General features: G+C 46.9%; 1 protein-coding gene across 9 annotated transcripts in view; it reads right to left on the reverse strand.

The window, feature by feature from the left end:
• Pde8b (phosphodiesterase 8B) overlaps nt 1-25440 on the reverse strand; it is a 234210-nt gene that overhangs the window by 6346 nt on the left and 202424 nt on the right. For all 9 annotated transcript variants that reach the window (XM_063281702.1, XM_008760670.4, XM_063281701.1 and 6 more), the window contains 8 exons: nt 23758-23835; nt 21113-21189; nt 19696-19860; nt 16842-16887; nt 16316-16451; nt 15264-15462; nt 2988-3205; nt 1586-1706 (listed from right to left, as the gene is read on the reverse strand). In XM_063281702.1, coding sequence (XP_063137772.1) covers nt 1586-1706; nt 2988-3205; nt 15264-15462; nt 16316-16451; nt 16842-16887; nt 19696-19860; nt 21113-21189; nt 23758-23835 — 1040 coding nt within the window. The remainder of the gene's footprint in view (nt 1-1585; nt 1707-2987; nt 3206-15263; nt 15463-16315; nt 16452-16841; nt 16888-19695; nt 19861-21112; nt 21190-23757; nt 23836-25440) is intronic.

A 25440-nucleotide genomic window follows, 5' to 3' on the forward strand; every position in this document is an offset into this window, starting at 1 on the left:
ATCAATAGAATACAAAAGGCAGAAAGGGACGATTGTTCTAGAAGCTGTTTTCCCAGCACCCTAAGAGGGTATTGTTTACTGCAGATGATAAGGCGGGTAGTAAATCTCGAACAGAATCAGAAGATGGAGAGATTACGGAGAGGTATGTCTCAATTCCAAACTCAATCATTCTGTATCGTTCTCTGCTCAAAACTTCAAGTTACCTGTTTCCCCTCTACCCTCTGTCAGAAGGAAAGCCCTGGTATTGTGTGACAGAGTTCATGGGAGATGAGGTTCAATACGGATGAGGTGGACACTCTTCCTCTCCCGAGGTTGGTCGCATGACAGATTGTACAGACATCGTCCTTACTGATCATCAAGTTACCTTCAGACACGTGGTCTACCTTCTACAGAACTGGACACTTAGGCTTCTGAGGAGCTACGGACCACTCTTCTGGTTTCTGGGACAGCTGATATCATGTTAATTAAGGATAATCATTACGTCTCAGTTCTAAAGCCCCGATTTGTAAGGCGCATAAAGTAGGTTCGTGGTGAATTTCTCTCTTTTTAAGATTTTTATCTAAGAAAAACATTTTATAATTTTAATCATTTTTGTTGTTGTTTTGTTCAGGTCTTCCACAGTTCCCTACAGGTACTTCATGTTAGTGCGTCTCTTTTCATTTTTATTTTTATTAATTTTGAGAGATGGGGGGAGAACATGATATATTTACAAAAAGAAAAAACTTACATTTTTGTTTTGTAGTCCTAAAGTTAGCTCTAATTGTCAACTTGGCATAGCCTAGGGTCTTCCAAGCAGGGAGTCTTAGTTGAGGGACTGCCCGGGTCAGATCAGCCTAGAGGCCCATCTCTGGGGGATGGTCTTGATCGTTAATTGTTGTGGGAAGAACAGGCTATGTGGGTGGTACCATCCCCAGACAATGGTTCTGATCTATAAGACGATGGGCTGAGCATGAATGGCTGAATGTGCCAGTGAGCTTCCTTCCTCCTTCCATGGTGTCTGCTATATTTCCTTGGCTGGGAGTGAGTTCCCTGGTCAGAATTAATGCTGCGTGAATTATCAGCATCTCTGCTTTTGGGGTCTTGAGTTCTTGCCTTAACTTCCTTCCAGGAATGACTGAAAACAAATAAAACCTTCTCTTCCCCAACTTGCTTTTTATGAGGATATTTATCACAGGAACAGAAAAGAACAAACATACTTGTTCACTGTGACGATAGTGGTTAGAGTATGGTCCTGTAGAGCACTCCCTAACTTTGAGATCCTACGAGCCTAAGGAACAGAACTGAAAGAGTGTGGGACGTCCTACCACACCACGTTCATTCTGCTCTCCCATGGGGCTCCTCCCTTTATCTCTGTACCTCAGACCTTGGCCTGAGGAATTGCTGTGGACAGCTGTCAGTCTGTCCTCATCCCACGCTCTTTCCCCAGCTCCAAGCTGATAATCGCCTCGCATCGGAGAGGGAGAAAATGCTTTGGTGCTGGAGCAGGCACTCAGAGAAACACGCTCCAGTATCTCATTACACAGGCTTGCTCACCTTGGCTCTCACGGAAGCATGCTACCCTAGCTCATTACATAGGAGCCCTTACCTCGGCTGCTAGAGGCTTGTTGATGCTGTTCACAAACTTGTTCACATGTTCAAAGTGTTTTGTCATCTCTGTGGCCAAAACCATGTCAATAATAGCCTGGCGCAGCGTTCGATAGTGGTTCCTAAAGACAAAGACAACAGAGTCCCCTGCTTATGTCATGCCCTAAATCAGAACTACCCTGCTGCTGCGCCTCCCCACAGCTTGGGACAGAGCTGGGTCAGAGTCAAGTGACAGCTGATGCCAGACTCCGTCCGCTCACCCCATCCCATCCCAGTCCCCTCTACGTAAGCCCATGTTGATGCCATCCCCTGCTCTCTGGAACAGCTGTCTCTTCTGCACAGCAATGTTAAGAGAAAAGAAAGTGCACGTCAAGTGATGGGCAGTGATTCCGAACGGTAGTTCCCACCCCTTCTTTTGAAAATGCTAGAACAGGGAAGTGGAGGGAAGGGACAGGCCAAAGTGGCAGCTTTTGAGGTTTGACTACGCTCCATGCAGACCGGTTCCTACTGGAGAGAACTGCCACTGTCTCTTCTTATGGCATTGAGGAAGATTTTTCCTTTCACGTAATCCTCTAGCCTGTAATTGGTAGACACTGCAGTGGTTGGATCAACAACGCACAAGGTTATCAGAAAAGTCCTACCATTGACTAATTTTGAGAGGCTGAAGGAGGGAGGAGCTAAGTAAACTGGCTCCTGGAAAGAATTCTTTCTCTACAGGTCCCTGACATGATAGAACACCAGTCCGAGTTAGAACAACCACCCTACGTAACTGTAGAGTTTTCTAGAGCCTGAACTGGTACGTTCACATAGACAATGTCATGAGACCCAGTGACCACCAGGCCTTTGCCCAGGATTCTGCTCAACAGCCTGGCACTGTGGTAGAGGATACGGCCATAGTCTGACCACACAGCCGTTAGCAGGTGAGACTTGTTCCACCCCACACACCAAGGTGCTGTCTGCAGAGGTGAGAGCATCTCTCTCTGCATGAGAGGGAAACCTACTTCACTCCCAGCATCCTCAATGGGACCTCCTCATGGGGATGGATTCTTAGTGTCTGGAAATGCATTATCTTTGAGCCACAGGGTGGGGGAAAACGGGATGCCTTCCTGGGAAAATAAAAATATCTGATAGACTTATCAGTGAGGCCATCAGCCTTTAGCTATTGCTTTGCGGTGCAAAAGAAACATTTATTTTCATGGACTCACTGGAGGCTAAATGAGATTTCTAAAGCATGAGAGGCAGTCTGAAAAGTAAAACTAAGTTCAGATGGGCAAAGCTGAATTCTAATCGGATGCAGTGGAGAACCGCCGTTTCAGTCCCATCTGACTCCAGGAAACCAGAGAAAATTCAGTTTCCTTTTTTAGCTTCACAGACCTAAGCCCAGGAGCCCAGTCATGACAAACCTGTCGATATTCTTGAAAATGTTGCACTTGGTGTCCTTGACGGTGAGCTGGAAGGCCAGGGCTGTGTGGTGACTCTCCAAGACCGCAGTGTCGTTGTAGAGCACAGCGAGCTCGCTGCCTGCGTTACACAGGAAGGAGTTGGTTCTTCCGGGGTGATCCACGTCATGCACCGTGGCTGCAATCAGAGCCGCCACCTCATCCAGCTGGTCCAGGCTTCCCTGGGGTAAGGGGAGGGATACTGAGCATCACCAACTCTGCCATGATGAAAGTAGCCGGCATCACAGATATTCCTTACTCGTCAGCTTCTGCAGGCATCCTGGAGGGCTAGCCGTAAACAGCACAGCTAGCTCACAGGATGGATAGGACAATAGTTGGAACTTGGCAGTGAGGAAGGGTCTAGATGGAGAAGCTTATCAAGAAATGCAGGGGCTGGGCTAGCAGGCAGCAAAGGCTTAGAGACACCAGAGCTTCACTATGCTAACACAGCTCGAACGTCATTCGAGCATTCTTCTTAGCTCGTAAGTTGGTAGAAAGCTGGCAGATGGGGTGTTTCGTAAGACACTGTGTTACGAATTAATTCCGTATCAGATGCCTAAGGGTGTCAGGTATTGTGCATAGAGCCAGAGCTGAAACAGTGATACTAATGGGTGAAATTAGGTAAGGAGGGTCCCAACGTCCCAAGTATAGCCACAGGGCTGGGCAGAGCAGGGCAGCACTGACCACTGAGCATCATGTGGTGATGGGAGTGCTCTGCATCTGTGGAGTGCAGACAAAGCCCATCACATATAGCTCCTGAACACTTAATGCCTTGTGTCTAGTGCGACAGAGGGCCCCCTTAGCTTTATTTACTAGCCTTACATGGTTAATGACTACCAAACTAGCCAACAAAGGTCTACAGAATGGCCAACGATGGCTTCCCTAAAGATAGGAACTCTATTTGCTAAAGTATGGTGGATGAGCAGCAGGAGATCAGCCATCATGTGGTAAAGGAGAGGAGTCCAGTCCAGATGAAGCTACTGAGGGAGACGAGTGAGCCAAGGGGGTAAACAGTGAAGGAAGACGGAGGTAGGCCTCGGGAAGACTGGAAGACTAGATAAGGTTTAGGGTATTTCCAGTTTTCTCCCAGAGTTCTGTGGGAGGGGAAACTGGGTAAGGAAGACAGCCTGAAGCTCAGCCCTGTCCTGCTGATGCCCTTCCAGACCCTGGGGCAGTCCCTGTCAGTGCTGAGTTGGGGTTATAGTGGGACTTTCTTGAATGTTGTCTCTCTCCAAGAAGGGAGTCACTTCCACCTTGAATTTTAACGTCATGGAGCTGGTAGGAATCCTGGCTTGGCCCAGCCAGCATACAAAGTTTCCCGAGAGCAGATGGGATGGATCTTGTTGAGATGAAGTCTAGAGTGGTCAGAAAACAAAAGCCTGTTTGCCTCTCTTTCACTGCTATCAGAAGAGGCTACCTTCGGATGTAGTCTGCCACTTCCAAGCTCTGCTCCAACTTGTCCCCTACTATAAGTGATTTTACCTGATCAGTGAGAACACAGGGGTCCCTTCCTGTGGTCTCAGGTGGGGCATCTGTAGATCTAGTCCTGATGGAAGTCCCAGGCCAACCCCCTTTGCAGACTAGTTGACGGGATGGATACTATGTGACTAGAAAATACAAATTGTACTTGTCTAGCGCTGCCTCTCCTCCAGCCCTACATGGATTTAACCCCAACAGAGGCGTTGGAATAAGGTACCTCCTGCTGAGGTACCAATAATGTACTTTGTTCAACAGTTTTGTGAGCACCAGCCATGCAGGGTCTGATAAGGAATGGCTGGGAGATGAGTCCAGCTCACAGAAAGAAAAAGCATGGTCCTGTGGGGGTTAGTGGACGGAGGGAGGGAGGAAGGGAGAAAGGGAGAGAGGGGGGAGGAAGGGAGAGACAGGGAGAGAGGGAGAGAGGGAGAGAGGGAGAGAGGGAGGGAGGGAGAGGGAGAGGGAGAGGGAGAGGGAGAGGGAGAGGGAGAGGGAGAGGGAGAGGGAGAGGGAGAGGGAGAGGGAGAGGGAGAGGGAGAGAGAGCAATTAGTAAAAACCCAAGCCCAAGTCTCTGGAGACACAGACACCTGTATTGTTCTTTTCTTTAAGAGAAGACATCGATCCAGACCCAGCATGGCTCCAGCCTAACTCAGTCCTTCCAGCCCTTCCCCATTCAATCACCTTGGTCTAGATGATAGACACAGTGCCTGCTGCCCAGGTCTGTCTGCTTGTGATAGGTTGCAGGAGTGAGGTGAGAGCAGCCGGAGCATGTGGGCTGCAGTCACAGGCAGGGCTCTAGCCACACTGGCATACTGTCTCTGGCTAGGCTGAAGATGGTTTGTCATGGTAACATTAAGAATTTTAGCACTTATGCTAATATCTGACAAAAGAGACTTCGAGACTAATAAGAAGAGATATGGAAAGACTCCACCCGCTTACTAAAGAAAAATTCCACCAAGAAGACACCACAATTCTAAATATTTGTACTTCAAAAACAAGCGAACCCAGTTTCATAAAGGATACCCTATTGCATCTAAAGTCACATATTGATGCTAACAGAATGCCAGTGGGCAACTTCAGTACCCACGTTCTCACCGTCATCCAGACAAAAACTAAGACTCTGGAATTAAATAACACTATGAATCACTGGAGCTACCAAACACCTTAGAACATTCTACCCAGGTACTGAAGAACACATTTTTTTCTAGCAGCCCATAGAGACATATGAGGACACAAGGCAAGTCCTAACACGGAGGAAAACGAACAATCCCAGACATCCTGTATGGAAAGAGCAGGAAGTCCATATTCATGAAAACTAAGTGACATGAGGCCAAGTCAAAGCTGGGCCAAGGCTGAAATCAAGAAAATGTCGGATGTTTTGGAATAGAATGGAAACGAGAAGAATATGTAAGATCTATGGGACATGATGGAGGCAGTTCTAAGAGGACAGCACATAGTGGGCTATGTTAACAAACAACCTGATGAGATCTCATATTAATAACAAAGATACACGTGAAAGATCTAGGGAAACAAAACAAACAACACTGAAAAAAATATATGGGGAGGAATAAACCCAGGGTTTAAATCAATGAAGTGGAAACAAACAAAAAACAATACATGCACACACATATATACATACATACATACACACCACACACACACACACACACATATACACACACACACACAATCAGTGAAACAATGAGGTGATTCTTTGAAAAAAATCAGCAAGATTGACAGATACTAGTTACATTAAAAGAAAGAAAGAAAGAAGGAAAGAAAGAGAGAGAGAAGAGGCTGGGGATTTAGCTCAGTGGTAGAGCGCTTACCTAGGAAGCGCAAGGCCCTGGGTTCGGTCCCCAGCTCCGAAAAAAAAAGAACCAAAAAAAAAAAAAAAGAGAGAGAGAGAGAGAAGAAAAAGGAATCCAATTTTATAAAATTGGAGCTGAAATGGGAAATTCAAAGAACCATAAGAACATACTTTAAAAATATGTATTACCTCAAATCAGAAAACCTAAAAGAAATGGATGAGTTTCTTAATATATATCTAAACAAAGTTAAATTGAGATGAAGTAAATAATTTTAAAAGATGTGTGAGCGACAGTAATCCAAACTTCTCTAACTAAAAAGAGCCTCAATGAAGTACTGCCACGACTCCTTCTCAAGTTATTCTGCAAAACAGAGACTGAAGGAACATCCCCCAGTTCTTTTTATGAAGCACCCAAACCACACGAAGACTCAAAAAAAAAAAAAAAAAAGAAAGAAAAGAAAACTATAGAGCAATATCCCTTCTGATCATAGATGCAAAAAATCTCCATAAAATAGTTGCAAATCAAATCTGAGAACTCACTAAAAAGATTATCCACCACAATCAAGTTAGCTTCATCCCAGGGATGCAGGACGGTCAGCGTATGGAAGTGAGTGACCATGATCCACCACACAGACAGACTGAAGGACAGAGACCACATGACCATCTCATTGGGTTCAGAAAAGTCCTGTGACAGAATCCAACATTCCTCATGGTAAAAGCCCTGGAGAGAGATTCACAATATGAGGGACATACCTCATTAAATAAAGGCAACTTACAACAATCCACAGCCAACGTCATCATAAATGGATAGCACTTCTACAAAAATCAGAAGCAAGACATGAATGTCTATGCTACACCTGTTCAACGCAGTGCTTGAAGTCTTAGCTAGAGCTATGAGACAACTGAAGGAAACCAAGGGGATCCCAAGGGAAAAGGAAGACACCAGAGGATCCTTTTTTTTTGTAGGTGATATAGTTGTAATGCACGGAAGACCCTAAAGTCTGCCAGGCAGCTTCTACAGCTGATAAGAACATTGGTCAAAGTAGCTGGATATAAAATTAACACACGAATCGGAGCCTTCCTGTATTCAAATGCCAAACACACTGAGATAAGAAAAATTTACCTTTCAAAAAAATGAGAGATAACTCTTACCAAGCACGCGAAAGACTTGTGTAATAAAAGTGTTAAGATGTCAAGGAAAGAAACTAAAGACACCAGAAGATGGAAAGGTCTTCCAGGTTGGTGGATTGGTAGAATTAAGGTTGCGAAATGGCTGTTCCACCAAAAGCAACTGACAGAGTACAATCCTCATTAAAACATAATTCTTTATAGAACCGGGCAAGTGGAAACACCAAAATCCCAGGGCAGTGACACAGTCCTGAACAATAAAAAGAACTGTTGGCAATCTCACCATTCCTGGTTTGATTAGCTGTATTACAGAGCTATAGTAATAGTAAGTAACATGGTATTGACATAAACTCAGACACGTTGATCAATAACATTGAGGACTCGGACATACGCCCACATACCTATGAACACCTGACATACACACTTGAGAAAAGATACTATCTTCAACACATGGTGTTTGTCATACAGAAGAACGCAAAGAGGCCTGCATGGCACCCTCTGCGTAGAACTCAACTCCAAACGGAAGAAGGACCCCCACAGTAAGACCTGATAGAAGTCCCTCAAGTCTGATAGAAGAGAAAGTAGGAAAGAGATTGCACTCATTAGTTCAGGAAAGGACTTTCTAGACAGGACTCCGATAGGATAGGCATTAAGACCAACAATGAATAAATGGAGCCTCAGGAAACTTCTGTATAGCAAAGGACACCACCATTGAAGAGGCAATGCACACAATGGAAAAGAAACTATGTTAATTATACATCTGAAAGCATCTAGAATATACAAAAACCTAAGCTTAAAAATGTAGACTGGAACTTCTGGGCTACAGGATTTTGATTACTGTGATAAAACACTGGCCAAAAGAAACCTGGGAGAGGAAAGCATTTACTTATAACTCTCAAGTCATTTTCCATCACAAGGGAAGTCGGGGCAAGAACTTAAGGCAGAAACTAGAGCAAAGGTCACGGAGGAACACCGTTTCCTGCCTTTCTCTCCATGTCTTGCTTATTTTCATATATAACCTGTGACACCTATCCAGGGTTGGTACTGCCCCCTGTGGAGTGGGCCTGCCTCCATTTAATCAAGGAAATGCACTACAGACCTCATACAGGCGATCTAACACAGTCAGTTCTCAATTAAGATTCCCTCTTCTCAGATATGTCTAGGCTTGTGTCCAGTTGACAAAACCCAACCAGGGCAGAGCTAAGCAGAATTCTCAATACTCGAATCACAAGTAACTCAGAAACAGTTTTTTAAAATGTTCAATGTCCTTAGCTGTTAGGGAAACGCAAAGTAAAAGTATTTTGATATTTCATCTTGCCCTAGCCAGAATGGCCAGGACAAAAAAAAAAAAAAAGACAGCTCATGCCGGTGGAGGTGGGGAACATGGGGAACGGTTATTTACTGCTGGGGAACTCTAAACTTGCACAGCCACTATGGGAATCAGTGTGGAGGTTCCTTGAGAAAACTGAAAACAGATCTACCTATATCCAACTATATTATTACTCTTGGGCATATTCCCCAAACATTCTACTACAAACATTCTTATTACAGAGATATTCGATCACCCATGTTTATCACTGCTCTATTCATAACAGTCAGAAATTGAAAATAGACAAAATGCCTACCAGATGACAAATGGATAACAAAAATTTGGTACATTTACATACTAGAATATTATTCTGATGATAAGAAAAGTGGAATTTGTGGGCAAATAGATGAAACTAGAAACATCATGCCCAGAAAGACAAGCACTGCGTATTTCCTCGTACATGTTTTATATGTGTGTTTCATTTAGGGGTTAAGAGAAAAGTAATCATCAGTGTTCCCCAACTAGGAATGCTCTGAGGGGAAGCCTACTGCTATTATTCTTCTAAAGGAACATAGTACTAAAATATTTCCTAAGGACACATTACTATGCCGTAGATCAGTGCACCATTCAACCTCTATCAAAGAAGTTGTTCTTGGAGAAGATGGTGACTAACATAGAGACCCACAACTACACCACGTACAGAAAGTGGGAGCCTTTGTAACACTCAATCCTAAATGAGATTTCTGAATCACACACACACACACACACACACACACACACACTCACACACACATACATGCATGCACGCAGGCATGCACACCCAAGACTCTGAGGTGTATACTGAAAAGGAGGCACAGAGATCTGAAAAGTTGGAGGTGGTAGATACCTTTAAGGAAAGAATGGGGGGCTGGAGAGATGGCTCAGTGGTTAAGAGCACCGACTGCTCTTCCTGAGGTCCTGAGTTCAAATCCCAGCACCCACATGGTGGCTCACAACCATCTGTAATGAGATCTGATGCCCTCTTCTGCTGTGTCTGAAGACAGTTACAGTGTACTTATATAAATAAATAAATAAATAAATAAATAAATAAATAAATAAATAAATAAAATATTTTTTTAAAAAAAGGAAAGAATGTTTTCGACACAAGAGGGAATTCAGAGACTCTGACAGCTTGTACAAGTCCTGCACAAGCTCAAGGTAGACACAATCCCAGCATGGGGTGGTGGGCACACAAAGTTTCTCTCTTTCCTAGGAAGGTATTCACAACTGATAGCTACCAGGAAAGGAAAATTAGTTTCTCCAATGGATTGGGAATGAGTATATCAGTCCTACTTTAGGGCAGGCTGTGGTTAGAAGTGGCCGGCCAACACAAATTAGACTCCATGTTCTGTTGTTGTTTTGTCTGTAAGAGAGAAAGAACATGAAGTCGGTTGACTAGGGAGATGGGAGAGGTTATGGGAGGAGTCGGGGAACAGGAAAAGATATGAGAAAAAGGATATTGGATGAAATTTTTTAGAGAATATGTTTTTAAAAATGTAGATGTAGCCTTGGCGTTGGGAGTGGGAGTGAGTGGGGGATATGTACTTAGCATCCAGGAGGCATCAATTCCCATAACGCACAGATTATATGACAGTTTTAGCATCCCAAAGAAATTAGAGGGACTGACAACTCAAACAAGAGATTGAGAACATGACTTCCCGACTGTCTTCAGCAGGGCGGGAGGAGGTCTAAGGGAGGAACTCTCAGCAGTGACTCCCACTGTATCATGGTGGACTGGCCAGTGAACCTGGGCTGAACCTGACCCCAGACAGCCCAAATCTTCCAGGTTCTTTGCTGGGCTGCACATTCTGAATTCCTGGCAGGAGCTGCTGGAGTCAGAAGACATATTTTGAATTGTAAGTGGGGTGCAATTAGTCAGAAGCTTGTTTCTAAGGCTGTTTGAGAATTTCAGACACGATGCACTAGTGGGACTCTGAGGAAAAACCTAAATTTAGAGGAGAGAGAAGCAGGAGATGATGGAGTCAGGACCTCTAGATTGTAGCAAGTCTCGTCTGGCTTTTCCTAGAGAAGGTCTGTTAACAGATGTCACGTCAGCTGCAAACTGCTGCGGCAGGACCAGTCTGGTCTGCTGGGAAGGCCCCCGGTGCTCTGCCCAGCCAGCTGTGAGACCTCCGCTGTCTCCTCTCACACGTTAGAACCACAGCTGAGAGTCAGAGGTGTACAGCTCAGAGAGATGGTCATTCCAGCACAGGCTGGTGCAGCGATCAGTTTTTCTTTCGTTTTTTAAATCTTCAAAAGTATTATCCTTGGACTACATCCTTTTATGCCTTGTGAAACTGCCAGAATGCACTTTTGGCAAATCTAAGGACCTTCTACCTATTTCTGTTCCTTTTACATGCCCCGCCCCATGGTTTTAATCCCTTATCTCGTTTCCAAGAGGGTAACCCAGTGGCAGTACCCATAGATTCATGTTTGTGCAGTCTCGGCAGAATGTCTTCTAAGAGCATCTTCGTGGGGGGGGGGCTTCAATGCTGGGAATGCTGGAAATCAAATCTGGGGCCTGTGGGTACTAGGCACATGCTGTATCTCTGAGTGACGCCCCCTAGTCCTAAATTTTAAGCTTTAGTTTAAACCATAGCAAATGGGCTTCGCTGTGTAAGTGATGGTAGGTGAGAAGGAAGGTAAGGGAACCTCCCAGATTACCCTCGTAAGTGTGTAGGGCCACCCTAAAACCAGCACCTGTCACAACAGCACTGAACTCTGCATAAGACTAGCTTTGAGAGTCACAAACAGGCAAAAGCACTGACACACACTCTCACACTTACACAATGCACATATGCCCTTCAGGCTGACACACACACACACTCACACTTACACAATGCACATATGCCCTTCAGGCTGACACACACACACACACACACACACACCTACACAATGCACATATGCCCCTCAGGCTGCCACACTCACACTTACACAATGCACATATGTCCTTCAGGCTGACACACACACACACACTCACACCTACACAATGCACATATGCCCTTCAGGCTGACACACACACACACTCACACTTACACAATGCACATATGCCCCTCAGGCTGACACACACACACACTCACACTTACACAATGCACATATGTCCTTCAGGCTGACACACACACACACTCACACCTACACAATGCACATATGCCCCTCAGGCTGACACACACACACTCACACTTACACAATGCACATATGCCCCTCAGGCTGACACACACACACACACTCACACTTACACAATGCACATATGCCCCTCAGGCTGACACACACACACACACACTCACACTTACACAATGCACATATGTCCTTCAGGCTGACACACACACACACTCACACCTACACAATGCACATATGCCCCTCAGGCTGACACACACACACTCACACTTACACAATGCACATATGCCCTTCAGGCTGACACACACACACACTCACACTTACACAATGCACATATGCCCTTCAGGCTGACACACACACACACTCACACTTACACAATGCACATATGCCCTTCAGGCTGACACACACACACACTCACACTTACACAATGCACATATGTCCTTCAGGCTGACACACACACACCCTCACACTTACACAATGCACATATGCCCTTCAGGCTGACACACACACACACACTCACACTTACACAATGCACATATGCCCCTCAGGCTGACACACACACACTCACACTTACACAATGCACATATGTCCTTCAGGCTGACACACACACACACTCACACCTACACAATGCACATATGCCCCTCAGGCTGACACACACACACTCACACTTACACAATGCACATATGCCCCTCAGGCTGACACACACACACACTCACACTTACACAATGCACATATGCCCCTCAGGCTGACACACACACACACTCACACTTACACAATGCACATATGTCCTTCAGGCTGACACACACACACACTCACACCTACACAATGCACATATGCCCCTCAGGCTGACACACACACACACACTCACACTTACACAATGCACATATGCCCTTCAGGCTGACACACACACACACTCACACTTACACAATGCACATATGCCCTTCAGGCTGACACACACACACACACACACCTACACAATGCACATATGCCCCTCAGGCTGCCACACTCACACTTATACAATGCACATATGTCCTTCAGGTTGACACACACACACACACTCACACCTACACAATGCACATATGCCCTTCAGGCTGACACACACACACACTCACACTTACACAATGCACATATGCCCCTCAGGCTGACACACACACACACTCACACTTACACAATGCACATATGTCCTTCAGGCTGACACACACACACACTCACACCTACACAATGCACATATGCCCCTCAGGCTGACACACACACACTCACACTTCCACAATGCACATATGCCCCTCAGGCTGACACACACACACACTCACACTTACACAATGCACATATGCCCTTCAGGCTGACACACACACACACACACACACCTACACAATGCACATATGCCCCTCAGGCTGCCACACTCACACTTACACAATGCACATATGCCCTTCAGGCTGACACACACACACACACACTCACACCTACACAATGCACATATGCCCTTCAGGCTGACACACACACACACTCACACTTACACAATGCACATATGCCCCTCAGGCTGACACACACACACACTCACACTTACACAATGCACATATGCCCTTCAGGCTGACACACACACACACACACTCACACTTACACAATGCACATATGCCCTTCAGGCTGCCACACACACACACCCACACACACACCTACACAATGCACATATGCCCCTCAGGCTGCCACACTCACACTTACACAATGCACATATGTCCTTCAGGCTGACACACACACACACACTCACACCTACACAATGCACATATGCCCTTCAGGCTGACACACACACACACACTCACACCTACACAATGCACATATGCCCCTCAGGCTGACACACACACACACACTCACACTTACACAATGCACATATGTCCTTCAGGCTGACACACACACACACTCACACCTACACAATGCACATATGCCCCTCAGGCTGACACACACATACACTCACACTTACACAATGCACATATGTCCTTCAGGCTGACACACACACACACTCACACCTACACAATGCACATATGCCCCTCAGGCTGACACACACACACTCACACTTACACAATGCACATATGCCCCTCAGGCTGGCACACACACACACACACTCACACTTACACAATGCACATATGTCCTTCAGGCTGACACACACACACACACACACCTACACAATGCACATATGCCCCTCAGGCTGCCACACTCACACTTACACAATGCACATATGTCCTTCAGGCTGACACACACACACACACTCACACCTACACAATGCACATATGCCCTTCAGGCTGACACACACACACTCACACCTACACAATGCACATATGCCCCTCAGGCTGACACACACACACACACTCACACTTACACAATGCACATATGCCCTTCAGGCTGACACACACACACACACACACTCACACTTACACAATGCACATATGCCCTTCAGGCTGACACACACACACACACACCTACACAATGCACATATGCCCCTCAGGCTGCCACACTCACACTTACACAATGCACATATGTCCTTCAGGCTGACACACACACACACTCACACCTACACAATGCACATATGCCCTTCAGGCTGACACACACACACACACTCACACCTACACAATGCACATATGCCCCTCAGGCTGACACACACACACACACTCACACTTACACAATGCACATATGCCCTTCAGGTTGACACACACACACACACTCACACCTATACAATGCACATATGCCCTTCAGGCAGGAGGAAGCTGTGTGGTTCTCATTAGGAATGTATAATGGCCGAATTCTGACCCTGAAACTTAACCTGAGGCCAAGCAACAGTGTACTTTGAATTAAGCTCCATCCTGTGACTCTACCTCCCAGAATTGGTAAACAGTTGCGTATGGGTTCAAGGATGAGCCACAGAAGTCAGTACCAGAGGTAATGTTGTAAGAATTTTCAAGAGAACAGAGAACAAGTAGGAAGTTCTGAGCCTCTAACAATCAGTTTTAGAACAACAACAACAACAAGAAGAAGTCTTGTCAAATTTCTTTTACTAAGATTGAGTTCCTGGGGGCTGGAGAGACGGCTCAGCGGTTGAGAGCACTGATTGCTCTTCCAGAGGTCCTGAGTTCAATTCCCAGCAACCACATGGTGGCTCACAACCATCTGTAATGGGATCTGATGCATTCTTCAGGTGTCTGAAGACAGTCACAGTGTGCTCACAAACATTAAACAAGGAAGGAAGGAAGGGAGGGAGGGAGGGAGGGAGGAAGGAAGGAAGGAAGGAAGGAAGGAAGGAAGGAAGGAAGGTTGGTGTGGTTGAGTTCTCGGATCTCCATCCTAGGAGACAGCTAGCTCGTGATATCTAAACTCTACCTTCACTCTTTCCTTTCCAAGGAAGAAAGCCGTGGCGTGCAGTACGTCGGCGGCATGGGTGGAGTTGTGGTAGGCATTGGAGGAGTGGTAGTTTGCTTCAATCACTTGCAGCCAGGCCCGAAGAGTGGTTTCGGTACAGTTTAAAAATTCACATACTCCAAACCGAGAGAAGACCTTTAAGCCCAGGTACACAAGTGGCCTGAAAACAGGAAACAAACATGGGTTCAATGAGTGGCCCAGAAAGTGCTTCCTTTAACGGCAATAGAGAACAGAGGGGCTTTTGTGTGTGTGGTCATTCAACATGCTTGCGGCACAGAGGCATTGGTACCGCTTAGCCAGTCACCCTTTGCCACTAGATGGCTCGTGTGGGTCAGTCTAGGTTGTTTTTAGATTATCTGTTAAGTCAGAAAATCTCTGTTGGCCCCTATCCGTCTCTGCTTCTATGCACATTCTATGAGTCCTTTGTGCCTGCGAGACGAGCCCAAGGGCAAACGAATGATTTGGGTGGTCCCAGCAGTCACCTCAGTTAGAGAGATGTTACTTTATAGATCAATCTTTTCTGCGCCACAGACCAATGTCCCAGGAAGAGGTAAGTCTTCTCCTAAGACAAAAGGAGCTCCTTGCCCTGAAGACAAAGTGGACTCAAAGAAAATCTACAGTGCTATGAAATCCTATGTCTGTATGGGGACGGGGAGGAGGGAGGGAGGGAGAAAAGGGAGAGACAGACAGAGAAAATGAACTTTTGTTGTCCAGGCTAGTCTTGATTCTCTGAGCTCAAACAACCCTCTTGCCTCAAGTCTCCCAAGTTGCTAATGTGTACTCCTGATCCTGACTGCTAATCTGTTTTTGTAGGGTAGAAGGGATGAGAAAACAGAGCTCCTGGCTCCTGGGCACAAAGGAAGGAGACGTGAGGAAGTGCGCACTGAACCTGGACCGTACCTACAGGCTCGTCCTCTCCATACAAGAACACATTTAGGACACAGAATTCTATCCAAGTTCCCTAATACAGAGGCCTTGAGCATGGCCTAGCTCTTGCCAGAGATGTCACATACCTTTTATGTGTAATAGCTTCCAATTCAAAGATGTTGAAGTCCCAACTTTCCTCATTATCAAGGAGCTGGGCAATACTTGGGGGGACATCGTTGATGGTGATGGGCATCGAGAGGTGACTGTGACTGTGGTGCACATCTGGGGGCAGAAGAGGTAAGTTAGGTGCTGGTTCTCCGGTGTCCTCAGCATCTCATTCTCTTCAGGGTTTCCACGAGAAACAAAATCCTCAACTCCCATTGGCAGGGAGATTGTTTTAACACTGGGACTCGTTTTGTATTATGAAATCTCAAGACCATAAACAGAAAAATAACTCTAAGGCCTGCTAAAACATATGGAGAATGGGAAACCTTATCTAGCGGTGCTCTGAGAAGTGACTTTAGTCAGGGGCCTAGCTTTAAATGCACACCACTGAGAGGAATAAACTCATGAGACCAGCTGAAGATCCAAGGCCCCTGTGAAATATTCACCACCTGGGGGTGGCACAGGCTGAGGAGGGCTATCAGTGACAAGTGACAGGGGAACACTTACTCTTTGTAAACACGTACTCATTCCCTGACAGTCTCCTCAAGCCATCCTGGAGGAAAGACACAACATTAGCCACAACGTTAGCCACACGATTCACACGTATTGTCATTCTCTTAACCCCTCTCCTCAGCCAGGAGGCTAATTCCTGACTAACCCGAGCTGGCTGCAACTCCAGGTCAAGATAACGTTCCGTTCCAAATGAAATTGTAACAGAGGCTAAGAAATGGGGATGCTCTTCCTTCCACAGTGCCGTAGTGCTAGTCCCAAGGGCATGGGGAGGAGAAAGCAGTCATGAGCGCTGGCAGGCCTCGCACCTGAGCAGTGCGTTGGCTCAATTCTCATAGCCACTTTCTCTCCTGCCATTGTGAAGCCAAGCGAATGCAGGCACGGGGACGGTATGTGTGATTCCAACGTGTCCAAAGGCTCTCAGTACTGAGACATTCGATGCTCTCGGATGTGAGATGTCAAAAGCCATCTTTGGGGAGGAGACTTTGTAAAGTCTTCTGAAAACTTGCCACTTTCTCCTGCTCTGAAGCTTTGAGAGGAGCCCTTCTGGAGCTGAGGTTTTGAAAGTGTGGTGGTTTGTAATCTCGACAGTCAGCGAGTGTGAATGGAGAGCCATGCGACCTATCAGTAAAACACAGTGTGCAAGCGACTTTGAGGCCTTCCTGGAGCTAAGCAGATGGGGGGCTGTGGCCTAACCAGCGGATCAGTGCACTGACAGATGCAAATTTTGAGCGTAAACTGTAGTAACTGCTTCGAGGTAGCAGAATCGTGCAGAGAGGGGCTGGCTTCCAGCAGAAGAAGGAAGGTCACTTGGGAGTGTCCTTAGGGACTCTATCTTGCCCTGGCTCCTGCCTGTCACTGTCCACTCAGCTCCCCACACACTGTGGACTGACACTTGGGAAACGGTAGGCAGAAAGACTTCCTCTTGGCTGCATTTGCCCTGGTCACAACCATGAGAGTAAGAGTGGACAGAGTTCAGAGCCCTTCCACTTGCCAGCTCGTGAGCCTGCACTGGGTGCTCTCGGATCTGTTTCCTTGCCTCTGTGTCCCTCCTTATTTAAATCTTTGTGCAAACGTCACCTAGAATTGCTTATCCCCGGAAGAGAAGTGCTAAAGTTTAAAGTGGTATTAATTAATGAAGGACTCCCTTGAAGTCACACCTTAGATCTTGGTGCAAAGGTCTTAGTCTTCAGACAGATGGGCAGATAAGTAACTCCAGCCACAGCTGTCACAGCTGTGCACCCCTTGTTCTTCTCCACTTCCCTAAGCCACACCCACATGAGGCAGGCTTGCATGCTGCTGTGCCTCCCAGCATCTCTAGACCCAGAAGCCCAAGATGGGGTAGGGTGGGGTAGGTGGAGGTGACAGCTTGTTCTGGGACTCAGGGTCCCATGGTTGTGACCCTGATCATCGCTCTTCAGAAACTGAGGCTAACTCTGCATCGGAACAGGCCAGCGAGTGCCAGTTTGGGCCAGGTACAGCAGAAGGCTGCTTGAAGTGCTGGCGAGAATGGCTGCACAGCCAGTGAGCCCAGTGTTTGGAGGCTGGCTAGGAAAAGACATCTGCAGAGACCAGGATAACATGGGGTCATGTTTTACTGAGAATCCTCCAAGCTCAGCCTCTGAGGAGAAGCATGACAGAAAGTTAGACTTCGCTGCTTCACTCAAAGCCAAAAGGAGCATGGCACAATAGTGTCTGGTGGACCTTAGACATTGCTCAGGTCCGTAACCTAGTATGGATCTGATTACCAGCAGGCACAGTCCTCACTTTCCCCTGCTTTGAGCCCAAATGGCTCTATTCTGCTTTTGTATGATTAGAGATAGAACTTGCCCATGTAATTCTCAGAGGACAGTCCTCTGTCAGTAGGTGTTTGGGAGCAGGTATCATCTAGGGGCACGTTCTTTCATTACAATCAGTCCTCACGGGGGTCAACTACAGAACCCTCCTGTCCTAGTACACCCAAGGGGGCTTGTCTTCTGCAAAATGGCACCGTGATTTCATATAATAAATGCTCACCTTCTGGGTAACATTTTGGTATGGTTTATAGTGTCCAACAATGAAAAGGCAGGTTCATATTCCATACAAATGTAGCGCCCTCCCTTCCTTCCATCTCTTCCCCTTCTTTCCTCCCTCCCTCTCTCCCTCTGTCCTTCTCCTTCCCTCCCTCCACTGTGCAGCTCAGGTGGTTTCAAACCTGTAGTTCTTCAGACTCAGTTTCCTGGACTGCTGAGATCATAGGTGTGTGTGTGTGTGTGTGTGTGTGTGTGTGTGTGTGTGTGTGTGTGTCCTGCCTACTGCACCTGTGCCCTCTTCGTCCCCTCTCTCGTTTGTGTTCTCTCTCTCTCTCTCTCTCTCTCTCTCTCTCTCTCCCTCTCCCTCTCCCTCCCCCTCCCCCTCCCCCTCTCCCTCTCCCTCTCCCTCTCTCGTTCTGCTGATTGAATTAATAAGAAACAGAACTCACAGATCGGGAGGGCTAACTGTGTAGGTACAATCTGATGCCCAAGGAAATGTAGCTGCAACCTTCAAACCCACCCTGTAATTGACACAGAGAAGAACCAGGAACAGGAGCCAATACAGCATCTCTCCAGGAGGCTTAGCCCTCAGCCACCTGCCAGTTTCCTACTCTAATAGGATTTCTCAAGGCTCTTCCCATGCTTAGTCAGGCGGTAGAATGATAAGCATCTTATATATGACCACGAAGAAATTAACACAGCTGCCTCGAGCTACCTCCCCGAGCCGATGCCCATTACACATTGGGCGCTTCTACTGCCCGAGGCCACAGCACGCTGAGAGGATGACATCCGGTATTTAGCCAGTGCCCCTGCATCTCTGGGGTTTTCTTGTCACTTACGGTCATCAGGCCTCCGACAAGGTCACTGGTGTGAGGATCTTCGTCCTTGGTTCCCAGCTGCGGGGAGTACAGCTCTGTGGTTCGTAAAATTTCTAGAACTCTGTCCAAGGCTTCTGCCACTGTAACTGGGCTGTTTTCTTGAGCGGCGTTGATTATATTTATAACCTGAGAGAGCAATGAAGGGAGCAGAGAATAAATTTGAGGACATTAGATACTTCTTACCTCTCGGGAATCAGACATGTTCAGAAGAGTCCAGTGACCACACACCCAGCTCAGAGAAGAGACCGTCTCTCTTTGAAGCATGCCCACGCTTCCCCGCAGTGTCCTATCTCAGGACTCCGACTCCCAGGATGCCTTGCCGATGCCCTTCCCTACCTCTCTTTCATGGGTTGGAGTTCCTTGGAGACAGACTTGGGTCCCTCTCACTGTAATTTCAGAAATGACCCCCATTGCCATGGCTCCGGACACACACAATCCATTATGAGATTTCCACGTTTACCTTCCGGACCCCAGACTTGGAGACTTTCCCAAGCCTTCCTGACTCACCTACTACAATATCCTATGTGCCTAGAATTGACCCCTGACCTTAGTTCCCTTCTCACAAAGTGAGCAAATAACACCATCACCAAAGGTGAGCTGTTCTTCCCAGGGCTGAAGACAAGGGCTCTTCTATCCAAAGCCTGCTCTGTTTGTCACCCCTGCAATTCACCAAGTCCAAATGATTCTCCCCTTACGCATTTTCCAATCATTTCTTTCTTTCTCTACCGTAGCTCCCTCAATGCTGGCCAAATGGCTGCTACCATTTCCTGCCTGGAACTCCAGAAAAGCCTCTGAATGGCCTCCTCTCTTACACTCTCGCCACTTTCTACCTATATGGTGGTGGCCGAACTCCTTCTAGGGACATCTGGATTTGATGAGGTCGCGTCTATCTAGCCTTCTGCAAAGGTCTTTGCCACACATAAGACATAAATCACCTTATTTCTGGTCCAAGAGGCCAAAACAAACTGAGCCAACAGTAGCCCCACCCCCATCTCTGTGGGCCACACCCCAGCCTCCCTGGCTTCTGTCTCAGTTTGGTGGAACATCTCTATGATGGTCTTTGCTGCTCCTGTCCCAGAAGTCTCCCTCTGACCAATGTGATTCTCAGTTTAAGTTGGGCTTCAAACATGACTCCCTCTATAGAGAGAGCTTTCCTGACTACCGCCTCACCCAGCCTGACTCTAGCCCTTCTCCCAGTCTCTCACAGAGCTTTGGCATGGCTGCCTTCACTGCACTGATTGCATTGTACAACCACGTTAGTGTTTGTGTCGGCTTAATATCTGCACTACCCATTAGGCATCAACTCTGCTATCCGCAGACGACAGCTCTAGGCCAGTCGGGCACTGAGCACACGGCGGAGGTTACAGCTGTCACTTACCTTTGTGATGGGGGCCTCAATGGTCATGGAGTGGATCCTTGCCATGGAGGGGTAGCGGCGATTCTGTAGGCTTGGCGCTAGAGAGAAGGCAGAACAGTCTGATCTGGGGCTGGTGGTCCAGTTTAGGCTAAATGCAGAGGAGAAGTCCCCTCATAGACGAGGCCTTGTTCTTCTAGGACCTCCTTCCCCATAACTCAGTCAGTCTGATCATCTTATGTCCCTCTAGGGCCAACCACTCAGCCCCAGAAGCATGTAAGGTGCTCTGTTGTCAGAAGGCTTGGCGACCCCCACTCCACAGGGGAAGTGGACAGAGGCTGATCAATCCTGTTGTCTCATGCCTGTAGCCCAATGACCTCACAGGACTCCCTCTTCCATGGGTCACTAAAGCCCTTTCCTCCCAGTGCCACAGGGTGCATGAATGTGAACCTACCCCGTGACAGGACAGGAGATTAAGTGTCTCAGTATGAACTAGTGAGGTGGACCAGCCTGGCTCCTTCCTCAGCCATTAGGACCTGATAGTTCTAGCTGTAACCGGGATGAACTCATTTTAAAATGACTTTTTTTTTTTTGAGCAGGTGACTCTTAGATGTGGTTTAAGATTCAAATGGTAGAAAGCCTTCCTTTAAAGGCCTGTCTTCATCAACATTTTTAACCTTCTCTGAGGTGCACCCTAGAGGTCAGACCTGTTTCAGAGATGGGAGGACTTTATCCAGCCATGCTCAGCAGGGCTCTGGGACAGGGGTTTCAGTCATTGCCTGCCTCTGCTGTGCTCCCCAGTTCCCACCTTGCCTGTGAGGGACCACAGAGCTGCTCCAAACGCCAGGCCAACTGGCTCAGGTGCCCTCTCTAGCATCCTCTCCAACATGGCCTCAGCCTATCTCATGATCCTTGCTCCCCGTCCCTGCGCCAGGCTGTCCTGCTCTGCAGTCTCTGTTTTGTCTCTAGGCTCTGCAGCCTTGTCTATTTAAGCCACGACTCTGGTCCTCCGTTCTTCTGTTGTGATTCACAGGACTGGAAAGCCTGTGATGTCCCCCACTCTAGCACTTATTTTTTTAGTTCACTCTCCTCCCCCATAGGGACTGACAAGCCCCTCTCAGCCCTTATAACTACCCTTCCACTTGCCAAATTAAAAGAAAAGTGGGTCAGAGTGTGGTTCAGTGGCTCAGTGCTTGCCTTAACTGTGTGAGATCCTGGGTTTCATCCTCAGCACCACAGTATACCAGAAACCACATGGTACACACACATACACACAAACATACACCTCATACCACACATACACAGATGCATACACACATACACATAGATGCACATACACACAGACAGACACACACACAAACACACACCTCACACCACACACACAGATGCACATACACACACAGATGCACACACACATACACACAGATGCACATACACACACACAGACACACACACAAACACACACCTCACACCACACACACAGATGCACATACACACACACAGACACACACGCATTCACACAAACACACACCTCACATACCATACACACACAGATACACACAAATGCCCACACACAGTAACACACACAGACATACACAGACACACACACAGACACACACACACACACACCTCAACCACACATACACAGATGCACATACACACACAGATGCACATACACACACACAGACACACACATGCACACAAACACACACACACACACATATACAAACACACACACGGGTGGGTGGGGGGAGACAGACTGACTCTGAGACTGGAAGACAGAACTAACCCAAATGTGTGAAATGTATCTGTTCTCTGCTCCCCAGTATGAATCCTGCAGCCCCCTTTGACCCCACTCTCTTTCCTCCTTGGTTCATGGGATACTCTCACATTTTCTCTCTTCAACACTCCTCTGTTTCTTACAAGAGTGCAAATCTGAGCTCGGACCCTCTACTCTTTATCAGCACACAAGCAAGCGTTCATGTCTGCACAGCTCATGGTGAAGCTTCTCTATAGCTACAGACGCACTAGTCCTTGCCTCTGCCCCAGTCTCTGCCCAGTTCTGCTCAGCTCCTGCCCTGGCCTTGTTTTGCATTGCAGCTTCCTAGATACCCTCTACCCCTCAGAACCAAATGAGTAGTACCTGCAGACACTGCCACCTCTGTGTCTCCTACTCCCCTGACTCAGAGGAATGACTTCCCATCACCCCCAACTTGGTTACTTAGGCTTGATTCATTAAACTCACAAAGCATTTTATGAGGTTGTGACTCATGGTTTCTGGCCTTTCATTAAGGAACAAGGTGGTGGATGTACATTGAGTCTGGGAAGCCAGGATGCTCCCTGGCCCCTTGCCACCAGCACCCAAGGGTGACCTTGCCTAGCTACTGAGACTGCATTGCTACACACACACTACACATAGTGATGTGGTCTGACAGGTTGGGCCATGAAAGAAGCAGCTCGTTGTCCCTTCAGGGAAAAGAAAAATACCACAGAAGGCTGAGAGAATTTATTCCCTTAAATCCTAAAATGTTTTCAGTGTATTGGAAGAAAAGTCTACTCCAGTTGAACTCTTTCTCCTCAGAGTTTCCACCTTGATGAAATGTTTGAGCCTGCTACTCTGTCATTTTCTACGTGTTGAAAAGGTCAAGGAAACCTGAGAAACTTCTTACCATCACTGCCTCGAGAAGATATTGATTTCACATCAATGGACTCTTTTCTCCTGCTCTTGTGTCTGAACGAATGAGGCTCTGGGGAGTTCAAAGGAGAAACAGAATGAGGCTGGCTTTCTGGGTACTGTGGTGTGAGCCCACACCTTCCCCCGCATTCTCCAAAGAAAATGAGCGAACTTTTTAAGCTCTAGAAAGTAAATCCAAGAATCAAGAACTACTTTCTCTTCAAATCAACACAAAATGATCAGTCATTCTAGCAGGGAAACAGTTTGTTCTTCTGGGACTTCATTACATTGGAAGCAGTGTTTACTGGGGGTTATTTAGTCCCATAACTAAAATGTCATCCTGAAGATAAAACTTAAAGGGAATGTTTGGGGGTTCATCTTCCTAAAGGACTACACTCGCCTGGGTAGGGAAGCTCTGAAGAAATAAGATCCTAGTGAAATCCACAGATATCTGCATTGAGAAGCTAGTTTGGACAAGTTTGGGGCCCTCCTAGAAAGTCAGATGTCTACATAATCATCTGGCTTCTCTGAGAGTGGATTTCATCAAGTGACCATGTCCTGCAGGTCATGGGTACGGAAAGTCAACACCGAAACGCTCCGTGGGGCTGATGCCGAGAATCACACACCATGATGGGTACCATGGTGTAAAACAAATGTCAGGGTAACCGTATTGGCCTTAGAAAGACACCCTTTCAGCACATTCGCTCCTAGCCAGTAACTCCTGAATGAGAAGAAGAGCTTAACCATAAGCTAGAACCACCCCAAGGCAACACAAAGCCCAGTGGGAAGAATGTCTTTCTCGGGTGCCATTACATTGGCCGATTCATGCAGAAAACCGTGACGCACAATGCTGTCACAGGAAAAATGGCGAGACAGGGTAATACGGAAGAAACCAACTCCAGAGCCAAATTGTGCAGCTTCTGGCTTAATGTGTCCTCCAGTAGCTATACAACATGGGAGGTGTCCTTAGCCTCTCTGTGTCCCAACGTCTGTAAAGTGAGGATAACTAGAGTTTCTCATTCAGAGGCTATTAAAACCTGAGCTAATCCTCAGTAGCCCCTAGAAGACTGCCGAGCACACAGTAAGCCTACAGGCTTTAATTACATCTGTCCATTAGCCCAGCACACAACAATGATTCATTTCAAATTATTCAAAGCTGGACGCTGTTGTTTGTCTTGATTTCATTTCATAGAATTATAAGGATCCACGGCAACCAAACTGGTTCTAAGTTTGGAGAAGTTAGTCTTCAGTGAGGGTCGTTTAAATGAGAGAATCATCACTTTAAATGAGAGAACCCACGGAATGAATTAAAAATCTCAATCATCGAGAAGAACTTAGTGACAAAGGGCCCCTGCCTCCCATAAAAATAGTTACCGAGAGCCTACTGTGCACCAGACATTGTGCTAGGTCCTTTAAATAAAACAGCCATCTCATTTAACACTGACGTCACTTCTGAAAGTGACAGAGTTCTATCCCCACGGTACCAGTGGGAATAATGAAGTCTGGAAGCTGGAAACACTAGGTAGGGAGGCCAAGGCCAAAGAGCTGATAAGTGATTGACCCTGTGCTGTCCAGGAGGGAGGTTTTTAGCTGCTGAAGGGTCTGTGAGCATTGGCCGAGTGTCTATTATGTGTAAAACCATGCTGGGCACTGTAAGGGACATGGGATGGCTTATTGC

This window comes from Rattus norvegicus, chromosome 2 (assembly GCF_036323735.1).
Source record: "Rattus norvegicus strain BN/NHsdMcwi chromosome 2, GRCr8, whole genome shotgun sequence".
NCBI lineage: Eukaryota > Metazoa > Chordata > Mammalia > Rodentia > Muridae > Rattus > Rattus norvegicus.